Source organism: Equus quagga, chromosome 6 (genome assembly GCF_021613505.1).
Source record: "Equus quagga isolate Etosha38 chromosome 6, UCLA_HA_Equagga_1.0, whole genome shotgun sequence".
In the NCBI taxonomy this organism is placed as follows: Eukaryota; Metazoa; Chordata; class Mammalia; order Perissodactyla; family Equidae; genus Equus; species Equus quagga.
In genome coordinates, this window is record NC_060272.1 from 130,459,615 (window position 1) to 130,485,107 (window position 25,493).

The 25,493-nt window shown below is 49.4% G+C and overlaps 1 protein-coding gene across 1 annotated transcript in view; it reads right to left on the reverse strand.

Moving 5' to 3' along the window:
- B4GALT1 (beta-1,4-galactosyltransferase 1) overlaps positions 1-25,493 on the reverse strand; it is a 47,916-nt gene that overhangs the window by 18,170 nt on the left and 4,253 nt on the right. Inside the window, exon 2 of the mRNA XM_046664171.1 lies at positions 3,585-3,820. Within this exon, the coding sequence (XP_046520127.1) occupies positions 3,585-3,820 (236 nt within the window). The remainder of the gene's footprint in view (positions 1-3,584; positions 3,821-25,493) is intronic.

Consider the following 25,493-nt stretch of genomic DNA (forward strand, 5'->3'; position numbering starts at 1 on the left):
CCTCACCAGTGAAGCAGAGGAGACGTTCTAGCACTATCTGGCCTCAGGGGTCCAGGCAAATTCCAGCCAAGAGTGAAGGAGGGAAGTCAGGGGGCGGAGATGGGACAAGGCCCCGCTTCAAGTAGAACAGCACCACTGTGACCCGCTGTAGATGGGGTTTGTGTAGCATTTTAACGGGGCAGAAGGAGGTTCGGTTCTTAAAACCCTGTTTGAGAACCCCTGGACTAGATGTCTTCGAGGCCCCTCCTATTTTAAGCATCTTTCTCTCTCATCTTAAATGGGGTGGGCTGACAAAGGAAGACTCAAAATGACAGCAGGGTGACGCTGAGAGGCTCTAACGATGCCTGCTACTCAACGAACAGTACACAAAGGTCAAAGCCAGATGCTACGAACTCCCTTTCTTTCTCTTCACAGCATAGTAATGAAACAGAGGACACGGGACATTCCTAAATTGGAAATGGGTGTACTCCCAGTGTTTCTCCTTCCACCTCTTACGTTTCCTGTCATCACTTTATTACATGTTCTTTATAGCTATCAAACAGATACTATCCTTTACCAGAAAGGTGGGGCAGAGTTCAAGTTTCTTTTTGACTTGGTTATCCGAAAGCCAGACCATACTTTCCCGAAGAAATAATCAGGGTGGAGCTGGAGCAAAAGAAACAAGGTTAACCAGCAGAGAGGGAGATAAAGGGGAAAGATTCTCCTGAGGTGGAAAGTTAACCCTCGGAAGAGAAGGAAAAGATGAAGAGGCAAAAAAATGTGGATTGGGTGGGGAGGGAATGAAACTGACAAGACTAGAGAAAAAAAAGATGTAAATACGTTTGAAAAACTAAAACTAAAATATTTCCGATGCTAAGTTTCAGGTGGGGCAGGAGGAAGAATGAGGGGTTCTCAGCATCCTAGGGAGAACAGGAGGGTTGGGGGATGCTGCCTGCTTTCCCCAAAGTGTGATTCCACAGAACATTCATCACTTAGGATGGTTCATGGCAAACAGTTCTCTAGCCAGACAAGCTCCAGAAAGCCCACGGCGTGCTGAGTACTTCTGGAGGCTGTAACGTGCACGCAATAGCACACTGACAGCCCTGCAGGAGTGGGACCCACTTCACATGGTTCAACCCAGCATTCCTCCAATGCATCTGGCCTCAGATCTCCATCTTGGAAAGCACATTTTTGGAGAAGCCCAAACTCAGGCAGTGTCCAGTGTTAGCCAGCACAGCGGTGCCAATGGTCTATCTTGGCTTGTTTAGTTTCTCCACCAGCTTGGACTGGGGCAGAGAGGAGCACATAGCTGGTATAGGACATTCGGAAATGTGTTGTTTGAAGCCTGGGAATTATCTAGATAAATCGTGTCATAGGAATTCAAGATGGTGGCTAACTTTCACTGGTCCAACATTTGTTTTGACTTTACAATTAAACAGGGAAGCCTTCCAATCACCTAAAATACAACGTATCTATGCATTAGCATCTTCTCCTCTAGTCTTCCTTGACCACAGTCACCTAAATTCAAAAACATGACATCATCACTAACTCTCTTCACCCAAGTATGTATTTTAATCTAATTTGTATGCCATTCAGACCACAGCTGTCTATCTTCTTCTCAGGCAGATTTGCCGGAGGCCGTCAGTTGCCTTGATGAGTAAGATGTGACAACACTGGGTCTACAGTCTATCACTCATCCACTGGTGTAATAACTATCAAGGAGAGAAAAGAGATGCAGCTGGCACGACTCGTTCTTTGTAATCCCTGCTGGCTCCTGGTGATGGTGGCTTCCTCTTCCAGGCATTCACTGCCACTGCTTTAATAACGGGCTCGAGTCTTGCCACGATCAACATGTGCTCATTGGCATCAAACAAGTGTTCCTTGAGGACAGGGCTTTTCTTAAACAAATACTTGTTGGATTGAAGTGGCCTGGATTCTGCAGGGCATCTACCTGTTCTCTCTCACATTCTCCAACATTCTTCTAAGACGAGCCACAAAAGTCTCGCTGTCTTGCTTGCAGGTTTTCTCAGGGCCCTGGTCCAGGCCTTGGTCTTGGCCACGTCAAGGGACTCAAAGAGCCTCGAGAGGTCTGCTCGCCACCGGCTCTCCCACCTTGAGCTTCAGTTCCCTTGTAATAACAGGGTTGTTCTGCTCTCTCCTGCCTAACAGACTCAGCTCCTTCACCTGGCCCTATAAGCTCTGCTGCTTACCCACCCCAATGGCCATCTCGATCTGCCTCGATCTGGCTCCTTTCTGCCTTGAAGTCCCCATTCACTGGCCCCAGCTGAGAGGCCCACGTCTCCCTCCTGCCTTTAGAGCCTAGCTCACATCCTGGTTCCTCAGGCCATTGCTCTCTCCTCCCTCTGAGCTTCCAAAGCATTTGGCAGCCACCATCCAATCACATGCTGTTTGGAATTGTTAACGAATTGTCTCCTGGAAGGGTCCCACTTGCCATAAGTGGGGATGGAAGCTTTTGGACAGGTAGAACTGGGATCTTACACTTATTTAGAATCTCTCTGCAGCAACTGGTGTAGCAACATGCCATAGCAGTCCTCAGAAACGCTTGGTGGACACATTGCTGTTTCCCGCTTCCCTTCTGGTCCGAGTGAAGGCACACAAAGTCCCACAACTTTGACGGAAGCTGTCAACTACCAACAAGCTCACTACCTCAAGCAGATCTAGAATTTGTCTTGAAATGAAATGGACACTGGGCCTTTTAGAAATGGGCATACAGTCTTTTCAGATGAATTTCAATGAAATTTGGTACACAGGTAAGTTAGATGTGTCATTGCACCTAGGAGATTACAGTCTAAAGATACAAATTAAAGTATTTGGGATAAATGGGAAATACCAAAGTTATATTTTTGGATAAATAATAATGCTTCTCAAGCAGACTGGAAATAACCAACGTTATTTCCCAAAAACTAGCTCTTAGATCAATCTGATTCTCCAGGTCATGATGAAGTGACGAAAGCTGACGCATCTTCAACATTAGTGTCCTAAGCAGGGCTAAGCCCCAAACACACGTGGATCAGACACGCAGGGAGAAGCTCTCTTTTCTCAGACCGGGCCCAGTCCTCATGATGCTCAGCGGTGGATGAGTCAGACCTCCCAGGTATTTTGCTGGGGGCTGGCATTCAGGTCTGAACTAAGCACGCAGTCTCCGGCACGTGCCCCCAGAAGATGCAGTAAGACTGGATAATTTTGAAGTTACCTGAAAGTCTGACAGCTAAATGGGTGTTTTTAATCTCTTAAAAGGAAAATACACAGCTGCCCAAAGACAGGAAACAACTGGTGCTTTATTTGGGGAGAATTAGGGTTGCCATTTTTCTCTCAATTTTGTTGGAAGCCTAATTCCAAAAAAACAAAACAAGCATCAAAACCCCCAGCAATTTCCTTTGCCTAAAAGAGTTGACAGCAACAAGCGAGCACCTCATATGGCACTCAGCTCGTGTGAACTCTGTGAGATAAGGAGGGTGGTAGTGGTGGGGTTGTAAAATGCCAAAGGGTGAGGAAATCACTTCCCTTCCCTCACCCCTCATTATTCATGTATTTGCGTGCACACACACACACGCCCTCCCTCTCTCCATCTTCCCAGACCTCACCTGGTTGATAACATAGATGCCATAGTCCAACTGCTGACGTTGAAGGATCGGGTGCAAGTAATAGAGCCAGTACTTGAGGTGTTCCTGCCGATTGCGGAAAGGAATAATGATGGCCACCTTGTGAGGAGAGACGCAGTCCTTGGGGGTGTAGCGGCCACCCAACTTCACCTCCGGGTTCTCTTCCGCCACACGATTCAGGTCCACAGCCATGTTAAACTCGATCATCATGGGGCCAACTAGAGAGGTGGAGGAAGGAGAAGTTAGCCTGCCACAGAACTTGCCAGGCCACAGGCGGCAGCCACAAGAGACATCTCCTCCCGGGGGCTGTGGGGCAGTGGAAGAGGCACTCACATCCAGCACTGGGCACCATGGCCAGCAGTAGCATGACCATCCCAGGAAACCCCTCATTGCCGGGCAAACCCAGAGTGCTGGGCACCCCAGGAAGCACTCACCCACCCAGGACACACTCCCCTCTATGTTTCTCAACTGTAAAGTAGAAATGGGGTAATTCTTGCTCAGACTTCCTGACAGGCAGGGGTGAGGATCAGAGAGCATGGATGAAAAAGCACTTTCTCAGAATCCTGACGGTAAGGCCTAGTTCTGCCACCTCCCAGCTGGGTGGCCCTGGACAGGTACTCCCTGGTCCTAGCCTAGTTGGGGGAGAGGGATGTGTGTGTGTTGGGGAGGTCAGTGTTGAAAAAATCAGCCTCAAATCAGACGGCAGCAGGGAGTGGCCTGGGGGACCCATGTCTCAGAAAGGGGCTTGATACACAGATGAAATAAACTTGATGGAGTGACTGGACGAAAGGAGACCCTAGAGAAGAAACAGCTGGAAAGAACATCAAAGAAGAACACTTCATAAAAGTAGGGGATCAAGTACTAACAAAGGGGATGAAGAAGGGAGGAGAAATCAGGGATGACTCCCAGGTTTCTGGCCTGGAAGAACAGGGCTCCAGATGAGTGAAATAAGTTAGCAAGAGAGCTCTTGGCTTAGAAGAAAAATCAGTGAGACCTGGATAGTGGATTCTGAATTAGCAGCAGGTTCGGTGCAAAGGGAAGGGCAAAGGTCAAGATCCAGATTTGGATATGGAAGTCCTTGTCTCCTAAGTAGAAGCAGGTGGAGCTGAGAGAAGCCAACTCCTCCAAGGCTGGGGACCACCCTCCTGCAGCACACACGGTGAGGGCCAGGGAAAGATGACTGGCCCAGGGACACACAGGGAATTGTGGACACGTCAAGACTCGAACCCAGGTCCTCAGTAGTCCCTTGTAGGCCAGACTTTCTCAAAGTGAGTTCCAGGAGACAGTAATCCCAGCAAGATGCCCAATGGAAGAACATGTTCCCTGGTCAAATCAGGGTGGGAATTCTGCATACTAAATCCTGTTTCTGGAAAATCATGACGTACAGGAAGGGGCTGAGAAGCTGTACGTCAGGAAACCCCCTTCACTTTATTTAACCACTATTTTCCAAATTTGTTTGGCCACAGAACCATTTTATCAGGGAGCACACTTTGGGAACTGTTACTCTAATGTAGCCAGCTTCACCCGTGAAGCAAACCAGCCACGAGAAGAAAGAAAGGAACGGGACCAGCCCAAGGGTGCAGCACTTAAATCTGCACATGCTGCTTGGCAGCCCAGGGTCCGCCGGTTTGGATCCCGGGTGTGGACCTACGCACTGCTTGTCACGCCATGCTGTGGCAGGCGTCACACATACAAAGTGGAGGAACATGGGCACAGATGTTAGCTCAGGGTCAATATTCCTCAGCAAAAAGAGGAGGATTGGTGGCAGATGTTAGCTCAGGGCTAATCTTCCTCAAAAAAAAAAAAAGAAGAAGAAGAAAGGAAGGAACCCAGAGAACAGAGGTGAGAATGCTGACCACAAACTCAGAGCAAGTTCACCTGAAACAGGCGGGCAAGAACTGAGGCCCAGTGTGCAGCCCTCTGTGCCCTGTTTATCGATTATATGTGGCTCAGCAAGCACCCCTGTCCCCAGAGATCACCGCCCTCCTGAAATGAGACAGCCCGAGAAAAGGAAGCTATGACACCTGTCAGCAGGCGGAGTTGCCATCTCCTCCCCATCTCCCCTCTCTGATCCCACCAGGACTCCTCACACCTTCCCCCTCCCTCTGATGCTGACCCAGGTCCGTCATCTGGGACCTGGTCCCATTTGCTTATTTTCTTCTGAGACACAGCTCTGATCCCATTACTTTCCTGCTAAAAACCTCTGATGGCTCTAAGGCTGTGCGGCCTTCGACAAGGTAAGGCCAAACCTCCAAGCATGGCAACTAGGCTCTGTTCTATCTGCCCCCACCCCTGTAAACCAGGCCCATGTCCACATGCTTCCGTTTGCCGGAAATGCCCTTCCCTCTTTCCTCTATCAGGCACTTCCGCCCTGGGAGCCAGGCCAGAATCTTAAAATCAAAGCCCCGATCTGCTTTACCTGCTCTCCTCATTAGCACAGAGCCTGGGACAGAAGTGGGATCCCGAGGGCTCCAAAAGCTCTGGCCCCTCCCTGGAGGGACAAGGCCTCACAGATCAGTCCCTGACATGACTGCCTGCTGACCCAGCTCCAACCTCCCAGGGGCCCTCAGGTCAGTAGGTGCTGTGCTCCAGGACTAAGTAAAGGGTCACCCTAAAGCAGTTTTTCCCCAATCTATCATCAGGATCTCCTGAGGCAACTGTAAAAACATGGAATCTCAGGCCCCTCCCCCAGAGAGTGTGCCCGGGCAGATCTTAGGCAGGACCTGGGGAGTAACCAGGAGCCCACGTGATTCTTATTGGGCAAGGTGGACAACGGGGAGCCGGACCAGCCATCCTCACAAGCCCTAGGGCTTTCATGGAGGTCGCCCGTCCCCACAGGGCCCACCAGGCCTGGGCTGTTCGACTCCCCAACCCTGGGAAAAGCTTCGAGGAGGCCCTGCTGCACAGTGCAGGCATGAAAAACTCAACAGACCTGTCTGTCCTTGGGCTCTTCTCACTTCAGAGGGCCCCACAACATCTGCAGCCCCCCAGCCCCACCCTACCCTTGGTTCTGAAGATGCTGCTAAACATAACTCCATTTTCGGGAACCCAAGAGGCATCTGGACTGTCCCCCTACCAACCTGCTCACACTTTCTGAAACCAACCCGGAAGACAGGAATTCACACTCGGTGTGCCCAGCTGCCCCCCCGCCCGGAGGAGACACCTGCGGGCTGGAAAGCATCTTTGTTTTGCCCCTTCAGGAGTTCCAGAAAGGTGGTCTAAACAGGAGAAAGGATGCCTGAGCCCTGGTTCAGCTCCACCAGCGACTTGTTGACGACCTCTGGGCAAGTAGGCTCTGAGGATGCTGGTTTCCCATTTGTCAATTACAGGGACTGGACCCCAACCTGCCAGTGAACTGTTACTCAGCCCCTCCACCACCACCACCTACGGCCAAACCAGCTTTCCCTCTAGAGTCCCTCAGCAACTGACACCACTGTCCACCCAATTACAGGAGCTCATAACTGGGGTGGTCCATCTTCTGTTCCCCCGCCCCCTCCCCCAACCCCAGCACACACACACACTCACTCACACATGGGAGGCGTCAACAGCAAATGACAATCCATGGGAGCCTACTCAAATGCCAAAGGCAAGTCTTTTCTGAAGTGTTTGTTTAATACAAATTTTTCCTGTGTATGTGTCAAGGCCACTTTCAATTTGTTTCAATCAATACTTTCTGGGCACCTACTGTGTGCCAAGCTGTGTGCCAGGTCCAGGGAGCTCGAGGGGGTGGAGAGGAGGTGATGAGATGGACAGGACAGTTCTGGACTTCAAGGAGGTCCTGCTGAGCATGTGGCAGAACCTAGGTGAACCTGGCTGAGCCTCGAACCTGCTTCAAGGCTAGCCAAGAGACGTGCTCCTCCAGTGTTCCCTGGAGAGCTTCATCACTGAGCAGCCTGTTCTCACTCTCCTGCTCCTCTACACCCCTCTCACAACCCTTGTCACGTCTCCAACCCATCCAGAGTACCCTGACCCCCAAACCTACCCGCCTTGCCCAGTCTGGCAATTCTTTCTGCACCTTCTCTCTGTGAAGCCTCCACAGCTGAGAAACCTGCAGCTAGCTCACCCCTCTGGGATTGGACAGCACTTGGCCATCAGTGGCAGCTCCAGACCTGGAGTCAAATGCCTTCTTGGGTCCAGTGCTAGCCAGGAGCCTCCCGAATGCCCTGCACATCTCCTGCCACACTGAAGGGACCATCCCCTGCTGCACGCCTGGCTCTGTCACAGTGAGAAAGTCCAATGAGCTAGGACTCTGGGAGGGCAGGGACCAGCTGTGCCCAGAACCACACAAGCCTGCTACCAGGTCTCAGAGCCACTAGCCGGGGCCTCAGGGAGAGGCAAGGGGAGGAAGCAGAGGGCTGAGGGCTTCATGACAGTCCTCAGGCCGAGCCAGGGCTCCCTTGCTGTGCAGCGCATGGCGTGTGCTACCACAGGCCCTCGGCCCCGCTGGGCTGGCCTTGTGTGTTTTCTTGGCTCTGGGAGCTGGGAAGCAGGGTTACGTAAGCAGAGGAGCAGATGTGAGCCTGTCCTCGGCTCCCCCAGCTAAAGCCCCGCCACGTGGGCCTCTCGGCTGGGAGTCCAGGTCACGGCCTTGCGTGTAAGTCACTCAATAACTTCAATGTGTGAGCTCAACTCAGACAAATTCCACTGCTCCACTGCCCGGCATGGCAAACCCAAACACACACATTCCCCTGCATAGCGGCCCTGCTAATCTAGCGCCAACCCAGCACGGACTCCCTGCTGCGCCTTCCTGAGGGCTGAACCACTGGTTCCGTCCTCCAGCCTCAGCAAAACAGGCTGGAACATCTAGTCACGGCTTCCCAAGTGAAGGGCCAGTGCTTAAGACATGACCCTGGGCCTGATGCTGGGCTGTGACAAGGTCTCGCCAGCCTGGGACAAGATGGTAAAAGTAGACAATGCACAATGTTCTTCACTGAGCCGAATGTAATCAACGTATCAGAATGTCCTTCTTCCAAGATTAAGTGCTTCCTCCTCTTTAAAGGTGAAAATGTCCTTTTTTTATGAAATGATCACGGTGGAGATTGATTCTGGATTAATTTTTTAAGTTCAATTCCTTGAAAATCCTTATTTGGCAGCCATGGGCCAGGCCCCTGAGTTTCTTTTGAAACTTTCCTGGGCAATGAAATTCAAACATTTGAGACTTGCGGGACTAGGGGGTGCCCAGAGCTTCGTGGATCTACCAGTTGGGATGCTGTGTTCCTTGCCCAGATATCAGTCCTGCCATCCATTGCACGGGGGCCACGGACTGTCCTCAAACTATCTCCCCCTAAACTACAGTGTTGTTCCACAGGCTCACGTGGCTGGGCCGTTTTCCTGTGTCCCCATCTTCCAAAGGCCAGATATGCATTGGAAGCTGAGCCAGGCGCTACGAAATCCCCAGGCTTGGGAATGACAGCTGCTTGCAGTGGGTCCCATGAACGCACGGTGCCCTTGTGGCCCCTTAGACTAGAAATGCAAAACACCACCAACCGCACAGGGCTCTTCCCAAACCTTCTCTCCAGTCCTTCAGGGAGGAGAAGCTCTTTCCAGTTGGCCAAGGACTTCGTAATCACCAATCCAGCAGCTGCCTGGCCTCGGCTCAAACATCACCTCTCCCAGGAAGGCTTCTGGGACCACCCTAGGTTGGTTCTTCCTCTTCCTCCACCTCCCTGAAGTCCTCCCAGCACCACATCCATTCAAACATGCAGCCAGTTATCAGACACCACGTGCCAGCTGGTGCCAGGTGTGCACAGCGGGGTAAGAGGAGGTCTCTGTCCTTGGTGAGGAAGGAGGCCAGCAAAGTAAACGACAGTGAGTGTGCAGAGGTGAGAACGGCGGAAACGGCAGAAAGGAAGCCGAGTCAACTCCGGGCCAGAGAAGAGCATCAAGGGAAGCTCTGCAGAGAAGCAGCTGCCTCAACGGGGCCCCTCAGCTCCTCTCCAGGAGCTCATCACTCAGTCCTGAGTATCCGCCGGCTGCCCCAGGCACAGAGCACGTGAGCAAATCTAAGCCGAGTGGATGGCGCACAGCTCTTCTCCCTGCTTCCCTGCCACTGATGCAAGCAACACAGAGGATTTCAATAAACCTCAAGGAAATGTGATGGAAGACCCTGGGACAGAGAGCCACCAGAAGGGATTCCTCAAGTCTCAGGTTATCTATTTCTCATTGAGTTTTAAGATCTAACTCATGACGGCTTCTAAGGTACCAGAAATGACTTACTTCTTAAACCAGATGTTCACGGTATTTTTCTTTATACCTTTGGGTATATCTTTAAAATCGAACAAGAACTATTTTAAAACATAACCCAAGGACAAGACACGTGACCCCTCCTTCGTCCCTTTCCCAACAAGGAAGTGTCTTTCAGAAAAAAGTTTTCAAAACATACAACTCAGAGACCAGAAAACAGGAATAATCTACTCCTAAGGTTGACTTGATATGTCTCAGGCACACTGCACACAGAACGCAATTTCAACACCCTCTGATCTTTCTGCCAACTCACCATCCAAGCCACCAGTAAAGCCCGGGGAGAGAAATGCTCTTTCAACAGGAAGCAGAGCTCATTTGTGGTCTCAGAACCCTGCATTTGGGGGCCTAGAGAAAAACAAAGTATTTGCTCAAAAAATAAAGGAGCCTGCCGGAGGAGGTGTGCAGAGCAGAGTCCCGGGGCCACAGGGAGGCTGGACCAACCAGGCACAGTGGGCCAAGCACTCCTCTATCCACCTCTGTGCTCAGAAGCAGCTCTGCCCTGGGCCCGAACTGCCACACTTTGTAGGTCTTCCAAACATGACCAGAAAATGACCTGCCCAGCAGTGAACCATCCACCTCAGTGGCTCTGCCTTTTCTTGTGCCCTGCTCTCTCCCTCGTTAAATCCCACTCAACCATCGACCAAAGGCCAGGCAGGCGCTCTCACCAGCTAGGGCACTGGCTTTTCAAGTGCCAGTGAGGTTTCCATCTACCGCAGAGACTTTCAAACTGTGGAGTGCAAGAAGAATCACCTGGGGAAGCAGGTCAAACTGCAGATTCCTGGGCCCTGCTCATCAGAGCTTCTGATTCAGTAAGTCTGGGGCTGGGGCAACGACTCTGCATTTTCACAAGTGCTCTAGGTGACTTTGATGTGGGTCCCTGGGCTGTATTTTGAGAAACACTGGTTTACAGGTCCACTCACTAACCACCACCTCCTTCCCACCCCCATGAAGCTCTTTAAGGGTGAGGTACCAAGAAAAACAACTTACTCTCAGGAACTCCAGTGTATTTCTGCCCTCTGATGACGTCCATCACGTGGCAGAACATGTTTCACTTTTGGCTTTCGCAAAGAGACGGATGTAATAACTGTGAAGGGCCCCACGGTCTGAATATCTACTTTCAACTCTTCCCCAGTCTTAACTTCTTAAGTTACATTTTCTCTTTTCCGTGTTTTAATTTATTTATATCGGTCCTTTTTATGGGGCATATTCTCATGAGTTACCTCAAAACTTTGTGAAGTAGGTAAGGTAACAATCCTTCAAAGTTCAAGCTTGGAACTTCAACGCTCCCCCAGAGTCCCTCGGGCCAGTCAGTCGCTGCTGCCAATGCCCACGGCACCCTTCACGGACGGCTGTCACCACCTCTCCAAGCCTACACTCGGGCCCTTAGGGTGAGGGCGCCAGTCTGTCCACCTGCTTCCTCTGTGAGACCCTCATTGCCTTGAGGGCCAAGGGTGTGGCCCACTCCTTCCTGTACCTGGGACGGCTTCTGGCAGGACGGGATCCACGAATGTGGGTTGACCCACCCAGCACTTGTTCAACTATGAGTTAAGAAGCTGAGCCGACAGAGCAGGAAACCATCTTGTTTTTGATGCTCGAGAATCTAGAGTGTTGTCCCAATGACACACCTACAGCCAAGGTGACCAAGGGCAAAACCACTCTCCTTTCTGGACTCCAAAGATGCCTCTTGCTTCCAGCATAGCTCCTGATTCATGATTTACAGACACATTTTCACCCTCAATTTTAAAATAAGTTTCCTCGAGGCTCTAGGCCTATAATTTGAGACTTGGAGGCCATGGACGGCCCAGCGTCCTGATGAAAATGTTGCATTTCCTCATCTAAACCTCACGCTGCCACATCAAACAGGCTCTTCACCAAATACCACTTATTCTTGGAGAGAATAACCCCAAAGCTCAAAGCCAGATATGGGTTGTGAGATCGTCAGAAAAGCTTTGGGTGGTCCTCAGTCCAGGATCCTCTCACCAAGGGTACCAAGCCCTAAACCTAAGGGAGCAGAGCCAAGGTCAGATTCAACCATCTCAAAGGGGCAGGATCCACATCGAACCAGAACCCTGAAGAATCCTACATATTAGGGCCGGAGGGACCTTGAGAATCATGTTTCAGCCGCAGGGTTACACACGAGGGAAACTGAAGGCCAGGGAGATGGACAGACTTCCTCAAGGACACCCCTGGATTGGCAAAAACGCCATCCTTATCTTCCCCTTATGAATCCTTTAGGGTTCTGATGTTCATGGATGCATCCACACAGGGGACAGCAAATCGCAGCACCCAGGCCCCTCTACTCTCCCTGCTGTGTCCCTGGGGCGTCTGTCTCAGAATCCTTCTCAACCTTGGGGTCCAGGGAGCCACCGACTGATCCAAGGTGGCATACAAGTGGGTCTTACTTGACATCACTGATTAAACCCCTTCTCAAGCGTACTTCTAAACCACATGTGGTCACGGCTCCCAAATTTAGTGGGGCAGTAGAAGCAAGGAGAGAACAGGGGGAGACCTCTGGGAGACCCCAGAACTGGGGGCAAGACAGTACACTTCTGTCCCAGGCTGACCTGAGGAGAAGGTTTCCACTAGCAGTGAAACCGCAGAGATGCAAGGCCCTGGGGTCAGGACGCCACGCCGGGGACCACAGGCTTTTACAGCTCACTAAACAGGCTTCCCAGTGTTTGTCCTCTGGGGGAAAACCGTCCCAGGAGGAATTTCTGCTTTGCTTGGTCCTGGCCCAAAGGCGGATTTCCTCCTCCCCAGCTCTTCTCCACACTGGCTTCCTTCCCTCCCTCCGCTGGAATTTGTGGAAACCGCCTTGCCCACAGTTAGCACCACCAGGAAAAGCTTGGGAGGCCAACTCGCCTGGAAATTCTGCGTTAGCCCCAGGAAGATCTTGCTGCATCTCGTCCTGTTAGAACTGGAACACTTCTGGAAGGGATGGCTTTGAGCTTCTCAGAAAAGAGAATACAAGCCTGGTTTTCTTCTTTATTTTTTTTAAAGATTGGCCCTGAACTAACATTTGTTGCCAATCTTCTTTTTTTCTTCTTGTCCCCAAAGCCCCCCAGTACATAGTCATGTATTCTAGTTGTGGGTCCTTCTGGTTGTGGCATGTGGGATGCCACCTCAGCATGGCTTAATGAGCAGTGCCATGTCCACGCCCAGGACCCAGACTGGCAAAACCTGGGCCGCTAAGTGAAGCAGAGCACACGAACGTAACCATTCGGCCACGGGGCTGGCCCCAGCCTGGTATGCTATTTTAAGACTTTCCCATGCAGGCTGGGGCAGCCTCCCTGCCTCCTCTGTGTCCTCCACTGCCAGCCTGGAGTCAGTCACCAGCAGGGAGCTCAGAGCCTGCCTCTTGAGAACTCCAGGCCCAGGATGGCAGGAGCCACATTTACCTCCAGTCCTCTCTGATTACTTCCCCCTCCTCAGGATGCTGGGGGCGGGGGGACCCTTTACTCTGCACCTTCTTATGTCATTTGTTAGAAAAGATGTAGAAATCTGACACAAAGTTCTATAGGAACCAAACGCAATGTCTAAGGGTAGTAGTACAGTAGGAAGGGTTACAGGTCAGGGTTCAAATCCCTGCTCCACCTCTGAAGAGCCACAGAAATTTCATAACCTCTGAACCTTGTCAGTGTTAGCACAGTGCCTAACACACAGTAGGCCTACAACACATATTTGCTGACTAAATATATGCCTAGCACTTGCCTGTGGGCCTTACACTCCAAGAGGCAAAGTCATTCTTAACAGAATTCACTACAGGCCAAGGAGTCCTAGAGAAAGACTGCTGAGGAGAAGCAGCCGAGTTCAGCTATACCAGCACACCTCAGATAGGGAGGAGCAAAGGGTACAAACACAGTCACAGAAAGAAAAGAGTACTGCTGAGAGACTACACAAAGCAAAGGAAAAAGAGTCTGAAGTTCAAACAAAAGATAGCACGGGCAAAGTGAACAGACAGATGACAGATTCAGAGAAGGTATCCGCGGTAGCCGAGACCAGCATTAGTTAGTATCAAGGACGTATAGTGAAATCCTGCAGACCATCAACAAAAATATAAGAATCCCAGTGAAAAAACAGCTGAAGCCTTATTATGAAGAAGCAATTTACCAAGGAAGAATCACAAAGGCCATCAGGCATATGAAGAGATGCTCAAGCTCATCTGTAATCAGAGAAAGCAAGTTCAAACAAGAGCTACCCCAGTGCATCTATTTGTTTGGCAAAAAGCAGGAAGCAGGTTAATGCCAAGGATTTGAGGAGGTACAGAGCCACTCACGCTCTGCTGCTGAAGGTGAATGGGCACGGCCATTCGGGAGCAGTATCTGGCACTCCCCCATCAACATAAGCACACACACACAGGTCCATAAAGGACACGGGGAAGGCTGGTCCTCCCGGCGTAGCTGTGAAGACAGCGTGGGAGACTATTGTTAAGGGAGAGAGAAAATAGACGAACACCATGGGCACTGGATGTACACAGAGCAACTTATAAACAACAGTGAGCACCTGGAGTCCAGTTCTTGGTTTCTAAATACCAATCTCTACTAAAGAGAGAAGTGGCCATGCCAGGGCAGAGTCAAGGAAAGAGGAAGAGGAGCCTGGAACATCTTGCTGCGCCTAAAAAGAAGGAAGTGCTCAAAGAATGATGGGCCACGTCAAAAAGGACACAGGAAGGGGAGCTCATTGGCCAAATGTGGGACAGTCTGAGCATCAAAAATAAATAGTGCTAAAGAAAGAATTATGAACTATTGAATAAAGTAAGAATCCCTAAGTCTGCATTGACATACAAATTAATAGGGCAGAAGGGAAAGCCCTCCCTTACAGGAAAATGCCAACTAATAAACATAGAAGGAATGACGGAGTCAGATCTCCAGCCCCTATAATAATTTTAGGAAATACATATTGAATATTTAGGAGTAAAAGGGCTCTGGTTCAGAATATATCACACACACACATATATGGAAAGAGAGAGAGAAAAGAAAACCAAATACAGTAAAATTTTAACATTTGGGGAATTTAGGGGAATCCAGAGGATATCACTTTGTATAATTCTAGCCACTCTCCTATAAGTTTGAAGTTATGTCAAACATTTTAAAAATTAAAAGAAAACAAAAACAGAGTTGGGTGAAAAAAATTAGAATGAGCTATAAAATAATACCATTTACCGAAGTTAAAAACACATGTACATATACTTTACGATCCACCTATTTGACACTGTTAAAAAGACAAAACAATATGGAGAACAGATCAGTGGTTGACCAGGGTCATGGGTGGGAGGAGAAGGGGACTACAAGGGGAATTATTTTGGTCTGGAACTGTTCCGTATTCTGATTGTGGAAGTGGTTATACAAATAGACACATTTGTTAAAATTTATAGAAATACACACGCAAAGGCCAATTTTACTGTATGTTAATCTAAAAAAATATTTTTTACTTTAAAAATGCACATACATCAAGCAACGGCTCCCACTTGGCAAGAGCAAAAACAGACACGTATTAAGCACATTAGAATGGTTGCCCATGGTGGGGTTGGGAAATGGAGTGTGAGCGAAGACAGGACAGAGGAAATAAATAAGGCAAGAGAGTCTATGATGATTATGGGCCAGGAAATAACATTTGATGGCTGGACAGACAGGAAGGAAAGAAGGAAGAAAGCACAGAAGAAAATAAATTGGGGAGTGGTGGAGAATGGAGCTGGACGTGCCCTTCCACGGCAGTACAGGGGAGAAAGGAGCCCTGACCTCTGGACCAGACCAAGGTCCCTGAGAGAGGTCTGCAACTCTGTGGGGACAGATCCATCAGCCATGATAGCCTGACACCATCCGACATGAGAGTACAACTCACTTCCCTGCTCTGACTTCTGACTCTCGAGCCGCCTAACTACACTGCGGCTTCCCCTGTAGGGGTGCCTACAGCCAGAGAATTCTAAGCCACTCGACAACAGTTCTAATCTTCCCCGTAAAGCAGCAATTTAGCATTCCAACATGTAAACAAGTCTCATGGGAGTTTTGTTACTGAGTCAGCTGCCCTTCTAATCAGTTCTGGAGGCCTGACTGAATTTCTGGACCAGCAATGCTGGTAATAAGTACATCCTCTCTCCATCTAGAACCAGATCTTGGACTGTGGAGAGCCTTCTGCCTTATAGGCCACCTGGACAGTCAGCCAGCCGAGCACTCACGGCAATACCTCTCTGGTATCAGGGCCACTTTAAATGCAGCCAGCTCCAATTTCCTCCTCTAAGGGGTGAGGATAATAACGCATTCTTTTCAGGTGGTAAATGTGATAACGCATTTACACACTTATCACAGCGCTTGGCACTAACAGATGTTCAATACATATTACTTTGCCTTCTCCCCTGACTCCCCAGAACTTCAAAGCCTGCAGATTATTACAGCCTTATGATCACAAGTGGCTAAAATTTCACGTTTCTACTCTGATCCACCAGCATCACTGATAGATTTGGAGGAAGAGTCTGGGACCTCAAAGGGTCCTTTGGGGATGATACAGGCTTCTTGCAACACACGAGGGTTGAACAAGTATTCTGTTCACCTTTACATCAGGGACAAGTACTAAAAATGGTAAAGAACCAGTTTGGAAGAGAATACAAAAGAAAAGATTTATAATCTTTGGATGATCAAGACCTTCCTAAGTGCAAACAGAACCGGACGTCACAAAGGGAAAGACAGACTTAAATACATAAAAAGGCCAAACTTCCACGTGGAGAGACCAGAGATAACATTAAAAGAGAAGTGACAGATGGAGAGCATATTTGCAAACAATACATAATAAAGAAGTAATATCCGTAGTATTAAAAGCTCCTACAAACATATTTTGAAAACTAATAGAAAAGAGGGTAAAAACACGAACAAGTAAGAAGAAATACAAATGGCCAACAGACACATGAAAGTTTGCTCAACATCATCAGTAATCACAGAAACAAATTAAAACAAGCCCCCACATTTGCCCATCATATTGGCAAACATAAAAACGTTGTGGGCATGGATGCAGGAAACAGGCACTTCTCATACAACTGCTGATAGCCTAAACTGGAGGGCAATTACGCAGCATCCAGCAAAACGCTAATAGTCTACGATCTTTAGATCTCAATCAACAACCTAACTTTCCACCATAAGACAGGGGAAAAAGAAGAGCAAACTAAACCTAGAAAAAGCAGAAGGAAGAAAATACTAGAGATTAGAGCAGAAATTAATGAAATAGAGAAGAGAAAATCAACGAACCAAAAGTTGGTTCTTTGAAAAGATCAACAAAGATGACATACTTTCGGCTAGACTAACCAAGAAAAAAAAAAGGGGAGAAGACTCAAATTACCAACATCAAGAACAAAGGAGGGTATATCCCAACCAACGTTACAGAAACAAAAAGGATTATAAGGGGATCCTGGGAACAACCGTATGCCGGCAAATTTGATGACTTCGGTGAAGCGGACAAGTTCTGGGAGATACAAACTACCAACACTGACACGAGAATAAACACAAAATCAGAACACACCTTAACAAATAAAACCATTGAATTAGCAATCAAAAAGTCCAGGCCCCTAGGGCCTCACTAGTGAATTCTACCAGATATTTAAAGACGAATTAATACAAATCCTTCACAAAGTCTCCCTAAAACTGAAGAGGAGAGAACACTTCCCTAATCAGACAGAAACATCACGAGAAAAAAACTACAGATAAACTTATTTGTCAATTATACCTCAATAAAGCTGGGAAAAAACCTACAGCTCAATCTCTTATGAATAATAATCCTCAACAAAATACTAGTAAGCTGAATCCAGCAGCATATAAAAAGGATTATACACCATGACCAAGGAGGATTTATCCCAGGAATTCAAAATTGATTTATACGTGAAAAATCAATGTATAATACACCATATCAATAAATGACAAAAACAACATGATTATCTCAATAGACACAGAAATACATTTGACAAAACACTTCACCTGTTCATGATAAAAGCACGCAACACACTAGGAGCAGAAGGGAACGTCCTCACCTGATAAAGAGCATTGACAAAAACCCACAGCTAACATCACACTTAATAGCAGAAGAAAATGTTTCCCCCTAAGATCAGAAACAAGACAAGGACATCCTCTCTTATTCCATCTATTCAACATTGTGCTAAAGGTTCTAACCAGGGCAATTAGGCAAGAAAAAGAGCTGCTGTAAGAGTTAATAAAAAAATCACGCATGTGAAGTCCCTTCCCCATGCTCGGTACATGTAAGTGCTGAACAAGCATTATCTGTTGTGGGAGTGGCTGACGTGTCTGTTGCTGGACCCTAGGACCCTAGATTCACAAATGCTCCCACCGATTGAGTTTTCAAACTGACCAACTTACCCACCCATCCCTTGACTTTTGATTTTGTGCCTAGAAACTAGACTTGCTGGAAGGGGTAGTGGGTGTGGATTTGTCCAGTAAGACTCAAGCCTGGCTCTCAGGGCCCACTGACAGTCACCGCAGCTCCACACGGCTGGCCCTAGTGGGGGCAGCATTCAACTGTCCTGCAGCGATGCCCTTTAGCCATACTGAGCAGGAGCGCCTGCCTACATCAGATGCCAGGCAGGAAGAGACTCCAGAGAGCATGCAAGCCAAAGCCCCATCTCATCTTACAGATGGGTAAACTGAGGCCCAGTGAGAGGATGTGACTTCTCAGACATCACTCCGTAGGTTGGCACCAGAGCTGGGCTGAAGGGCTTGGCATCCTGGCTCCTAACACCAGCCTCTGGGTAGAGTAATGACGGGCTATCTACAGGCCTGTGCCTAAGTTTTTCTAGCACACTGGGCACAGGCCATTGGGCACCCCAGGCTGAGCCCACCTACGTCCAGCCCCCATTTTTTTTATCACATCCCTTCTCACCTCCTGAGACTCCACCAAACATCCAATGCTCCTTCCAGCTCCTCCTCCTGACCTCTCAGCTATCTGTAGTCTACAATGGCCACTCCTCAGGACACTGACAAACAATGGCCAATGGGGAAGAGAAGGCTGTGGATCACCACAGAATCCTGGCACACCTGACACAGGGCAACACACACTCCAGGTGCCCATGCTGTGGATTCACAAGATGGAGGCCTTCTCCCTGTGGCCTGGGGTAGGTCTCTTCATATAACCCAGGCCACAGACTCCAACAAACCCTGGCTCCAGGCTACACCATATCCCTAAGCTGTCATTACAGCCTCACACCTCTCCCTCCTCCTCTTAAGGCTGCCCCCATGGGGGGTGAAAAACCTGCATTTGGAGGAAAGTTTACTCTGCAGCCTCCTGTGTGGAACGTATACCTTCTGTGCCCAAGGGGATGGGTTAGGTACTGATGAAAAGGCAGAGTACTGATATTACCACATACCCCATTCTCATTTAAACCTCTTATCAACAGTTTGAGCTAAGAATTATCTCCCCATCTCACACAAAAAGAAAGTCTTGCCCCGGGTCCCCCAGGAATGATATGCTGGACAGCAGCTCTGGTCTGATTCCAAAGAGACCCAGAGAGTACTCTAAGTCACAGCTGACTGCTGTGGAATGCAGAAGAAAGGACACATGGAGGGGCTATAAGATGAAGGGAGCAGCTGTCACAAGTAGAATGCACCCTGACTGCTGGCCTTGTAAACTGGGTCACTGGAATCACTAGCTCTAAAGTCCTTCTACCATTTACGCAAGTCTGCAGGCACCTGGTTATCTAAAGAAGAGGCATGCGCCTAGGGGGTGGCTATAGGGACAGAAGTGGCAATTCACATTTGTAGACCTTGCACTATTGAACAACTTATTTTCACTCAATATAATTTAAAAGCATTTCTTCATTTGGGCCCCGTTTCTGGAACCCACAAATCAGGGCTGTCAGATCAGAGTTCGTCCACTTGGGTTAAATTGTCAGGTACCCAGCCTAGCCCATCAAAACCTAGCACAGTTTCTGTGGATGGCTGCGTGCAGTGTTTCCAGCAACCAACACACAAAGTTTTAGATCAACACCATTTTTAAGCCAAGCTTTTAAAGCCAGAATCTGCCCTCATTCTACAGGTTTGGCTTCACAAGTAAAGGAAGAAGGAAAGGTTCTTATCTTGTGGCAAAGGTGTTTGAGGTGTTGAAAGAGCCACCAATAAGGCTCCTTTGTGGATACCCAGAACCTCAGCAGGAAATGCCCAAAGGCGATGGCTTATAGGAAAAGCTTCCCGTCCAGGTCCTGAGCAGCCATAGTGTCCTACATAGCAAACTGTCTCTCTCTCTCATACACACATGCAGGGCATGCACAAGGGCTGGGAGTCTAAGTGTGAGAGCCCAGATATATCTGACTCTCCCTAGGAATCCACACTCTTTAAAAGCCAATATCCTTGGTGCAGGAATTTACAATTTAGAGCCTGTGGAGTATTCCAACCCTCCTGGAAAGCCAAGAGGCAATGTGAACCAGTGTCATCAAGATGACCATACTCTCTGGCCTAGAAATTCCTCTCCAGGAATTTATCCCAAGGAAATAATCCAACCAAAGCGAAGAGCTACATACAGCAGAAACGTCCAAGATTATCTACAGCGGTGAAAACTGGAATGTTGAATGCTAAGGGATTATCCATAAGAATTTTAGACAGCAGCTACAAAAGATAATTAGGATAATTATAAATCACATGACAGTTCCAAGACAACGATGGACAAAAATAGCAGAATGCAAAACAGTTTCACACTCTCATTGCAATAGAGTAAAATATGTGGGCGTTTGGAAAGCAATGGCAAGTTTTGTTACAGCGGTAGGTGCACATTTTGTTACAATGGTAGGTACGAGAATCACATTTTTTAAAAAACATTTAATGTGGTAACATTGTATTTTCAACTAAAAGAAAAAAAGGAATAAATCCTACATAGCAAAAGCCAAAACCTTCAAAAATAATAACTATTAGTACTACCAATAATAGACATATATTCAGAACTTTTTCTGTGTCAGGGTCTGTTCTAGGCCTTTTCAGGGCTACTACCTAAATTTCACAACGTTGATGAGATAGAAACTATTATTATCTCCATTTTACAGGGGAGAACACTGAGGCACAGAGAGGATAACAACTTTCTCATATCAGCTAGCCAGCGTGACAGGCGGAAACATGCTGAGTCAGTTTCAAAGGTCATCCACCTGCTGAAATCTTTATGCCTGCTTAGGCAGAGATGACATATCCTCAGCAGAAGCCTCACCGCAAGAGCCCTGACATGGGAATTGAGTAGGGAATTTCAGAGACCTTTCATGCTGCAGATATGACCAGGATGTCCCCCTACAGCAACGCAGACTCCAGGAGGAAGAGAAGGAAGGGAGTTAAGACCACCAGGTCCAGCCCACTCAAACGTCAGAGAGAGGAGAAGGGACCAGCAGAGTCGGGACTTGCCCAAAATGATGTAATGGGTTAGAGAAGAACCAGACCTTGGGATCCTCACTCCAGTGGCCTTCAAGGCTTGGCCCTCCCTCCGCAGACCATGAAGCCCCTCTTTCTGTCTCTCTCTCCCATTCACCTTCCTTCCTTCGGTCCCTCAGTCTAGCTATCCTCAGCCTCCCACTGTCCAGCACCAGCTTCCCTCTTTCATCATCTTCCCTTCACCCTGCCTCCGCGTCCTGTCTTCTCCTGCCCTGCTGGGGAGTGTATGCAACAGCTGGGATCTCGGCTATGGCATTCTCCCCATGTGACAGCAACTAGACAAATTACAGCAGGCCCCTGCCCTTCCCAAGCAGGGAGACTGTTCAAACATGCCGAGAGACAGGGATGCTAAAATCGGTGTTCAGAAGCGAGGCCCTTCATTTTGCCTCTGGCCCTGGCCCAGACCACACATCTGGCTCGGTGCACCTCCTCAGCGCCCTGGGAGCACCCACGCTTCCTCTCTCTGACACCATATTGCCAGGGTCTGTCCACTGCTGAGGGGCTCCCCAAGAGCGGAGGCCGGCTCTTGTCCATGTGCATCTCCTGTGCTTTGTACAGTGTAGTTACCAATAAAAGTTCACTGGATGAGCAAATGAGTCTCCATTCATCCTCTTCCTTGGGGCCCCTCCTGAATTTGGGGTGAAGACTCAAGTCTACCCATTCTCAGCCAGGCAGGGACCCTGTCTAGGCTTCCTGAAGTGCTCCTCTGAAGGCTACACCTCACCGTCAAGCCCCCCGAGCTCCTATAATGCAAAGACCAGGTTCCTAGGTCCACCCTGAACATGGAGTCCTTTCCTGTTTTTTCAAGCTGGCAGTGTCCTGAAACACCAACGACAGCTCTGTGGTTTCAGGATGTCAAAGGCAAAAGGACATTATGCAAAACAGGAAGAAACTTTTGAAGAAATTTTTAAAGACATTTTTAGAACGCACCCTGTCATGGGGCCAGGCAATTATGGAACCGCCTGCCAGGGCCCCCCTCCATGACTCCCAGAGCCATGTGGTGGTGCAGGAAGGAGCCTGACCTCACACCACACTGGTCACGCTGGTCTGACATAACCCTGCCCCTTCCCTCACAGAGCCTCCCCCTGACCCTTGGGCTTGTGCCAAATGGCCCCTGGAAGATTCCCAAACCCAAAGTGTCCCTCAGAAGAGGAGAATTTAGCCCCAGTGAGGACATTCAAACTGGAATAACTTCAAAATAGACCCTTTGGGAAGAGCCTGGCATACTGGCCTGAGGCTACATTGCTCTAACCCACCCGGACAAACCCCAAAACAGAGGGTCAGGCTCTGCTGGTCCCCGAGGGTTCTCCTGAAAGGAACTCCTGGAAACCTATGGGGTCTCAGTTCATGGCCCCTCCCCAGACTTGAGGACCCCCGCAGGGGGGAGAGCCTGCTACATGTTTCAGTCTGGTTTGCTGGCTCGTTCCCACTCCTCCTGTGGCAACAGTCACATCTCAGTGTGTCAGCAGCACTGGGTTAGCGAACTGGGGTTCCCCTGGGACCACGGCCTCAGTGCCACAGCCCACGCAGGCCCAGCCCAGGGACTTAACTGCCAGGGAGACAAATGGAGAAGTCACAGAGAAAGCTGACTCCTGGGGCATCACCCCGCCACCTCCCGCTTCTGCTGCCAGCAGACTTCTGCTCAGCCTCATCCCAAGAGCCTGTCCTCCCGCCTGGCCCTCTGCCCCTGCCCCAGGCGCTTCCTGTGCCTACTTTCCTTTTTAATCAGAATTCTAGACACATCCTTCATTTAGCAATAAATGATACTCATCTGCCAGCACACAGTAAACCTCTAATTTTCAACGGGCCTACCCTTTAGGATGACTGGTTTGAAAACCTCGCCCTTCTCAAAACGCATTCACTCCTTTTCCTTTTCAGAATACTCTCCTATGGAAACAAACCAAAAAGTACATAAAGCCTTACAAAAAGTACATAAAGCCTTACGCACGAGCCTCAGTGGCCCTCTAAGGAAAAACAAAAACTCTGCGTGTGTGTTTGTCCAACAACAGTTGAATGATAAAAGAAAGTTCCGGCACATTCGGCTGACAACGATACAGCCTTTGTGGTTTTTAAAGGTGTAGGACTAAGTTTGTGACAAAATCTTAAGTGACAAATGCTGGGCAACCAGGTCACCCGTACCTATCTATGCCAATCCCTCTGTCCATCTATAAAGGATCAGCTACTTTCTTAAACACGTACAAGAAAAAAGACGAGCAGGAAAGATGCCCGACACGTTTCATACGGTGATAGACTACAGGTGTGCTTTTACACCTCTTTTTAACTTTTCAGATTATTTTCAACGAGCCTGCATTACTTTTTATAAAAAGGAGGAAGAGATTACCCACTCCCCAAAAAAACAGGCAAAAGCAGAGACCCACAGCCCCAGCCTCCAGCATCCCGGGGAGGCAAATCCTTCTCCCCTCTCTGCCTGGGCTTTCTAAGGGGCTTCAGAGGGACGGCAGGGGGATAGAGAAGGAGCTACGTAACACACCCAGACCAGGCATTAAAATCACTGCCGAAGAATTCAGCATCAGCCAATTATACAGCCCCTGGCCTTCATTTGTGCAGGGAAGGGGCGGGCCGGGGCCAGGCTGAAAAATGGAACTTGAAACACTGAGTGAGTGAGTCAGCCCCTCTGCTGTCTAAGGACAAATCCCTTTAGGCCACGTTCACCCAGAACCAGCTCCCAGCCAGACTCTGTCCCCTACCCCCAAGCCACCACAACCTTCCAACCCGGCAGTCTCCGACCTTTAGAACAGGGTCCGAGATCTCTCCCCAAGCTGGTGGCCTGCGTGGGCCCAAGTAAACACAGAGGCTCCCACCATGGAGGCCTCTGCAATTACAGCCACAGCCTGGCTCCCAGGAACCCTAGCCAAGGAAGGGACAGGAGGGGCCCTGGGGAGATCACCAAGTCCAAACCCACGCCTTGTTAGTTCCCACAGGAGTCAGGGTCTGGCTGGCTGGCCCCCACAGTGACCTCCTTGCCCGGAGACCACCCTGGGCAATGCCAGAGCCAAATGTAAAATGGCCACAGGGCCAGGTCCTCAAAGGATTTAAGCCCAAAGGGTGGACTATTTGTCCTAAAACTGGATTGCTGCTTAACTGGAATTTCCAGGTGGACCTGGCTTGAAGCAAAATCCCAGTCTCTGCTTCTTATCAGAAGAGGGAGCGGACACTGAGTAGGGAACAAGGCGGAGGAGGTGCTGGGTGGCGGGAGAAATCACCAGGTTGGACTCGATCACAGGATGACTGGGCAGAGCCCAGCGGAGCCCCCAAAGTCTGGAAGGTCCCCAGGGTGGAATCCAGGGAAGGGCTGGGACGGCCTCGACATTAACTGTTCTGTCATTCCCAACCCGTAAATTAGCCTCGTCCCAGCCTGGGAACCTGCTACCCAGAGACTGCAACACCCGGCCATATGGCTGCTGATGTCTCATTAGAGTCATCGTAAAGCGGCAAGTTAACGATTACCCAGCAGAGCTCATGCGAGGTTTCAGGAATTAGAGGAACATTTTCACACAGTCGAATACAGACCAGAACTAGAGAGCTTTGATATCAACACTGGGTTTCTGAATAAGAGAAAGAAACAAGAAAAGAAGAAAAAGAGGGATGGAGAGCGAGAAGGAGACGGAGAGACTAAACACACACGCACAGGCTCTGGTTTCCCTAAATGACATCAGCGCGGTCTAGGTATGCCTCCTCTGCCTCAATCGTGAGTTCCTGAAGAGAAGGTATCTGGTCGTCTCCCTCTCTGGAGCTCTGGGGCCCAGCACATGACAGGCACATAGTCGGAACTGGAGGAACGAAGTCACCAGATACCTTAGCCATCAAGGACATCCAGGCAAGCTGCCACCACGCAAGACCTTACGGACCGACCCACAGACACACCTAGCAGGGATCTTCCCAAACTCGAGGCCACATCAGGTGGCCCTGAGCCTCTGTACTAAATGTCTACTCGGCAACAGCCTCCAGGAAGAGCACTGAGTGGGCAGCAGGATACCTGGGTTCCAGCCCCAGAGGGCCACTCCCTGGCTGTGTGGCCCGAGGCAAGACCCCTCTCGCCTCTAGCACAATGAGGGATGGGGACCTGGGAACTGGAGAGTCCCATGCCGGGATGGTGCAGTTTGAGTCCAGTCCCACATGTGGCTCTTGCTCCATTTGGTTCATCAGGTGGAGGCACCCGCGCCGGCTGAGTCTGGGACGAACCAGAGCAGTAGGAATCACTTCTGCCACCACCAGGCCGAGTGGAAGAAAG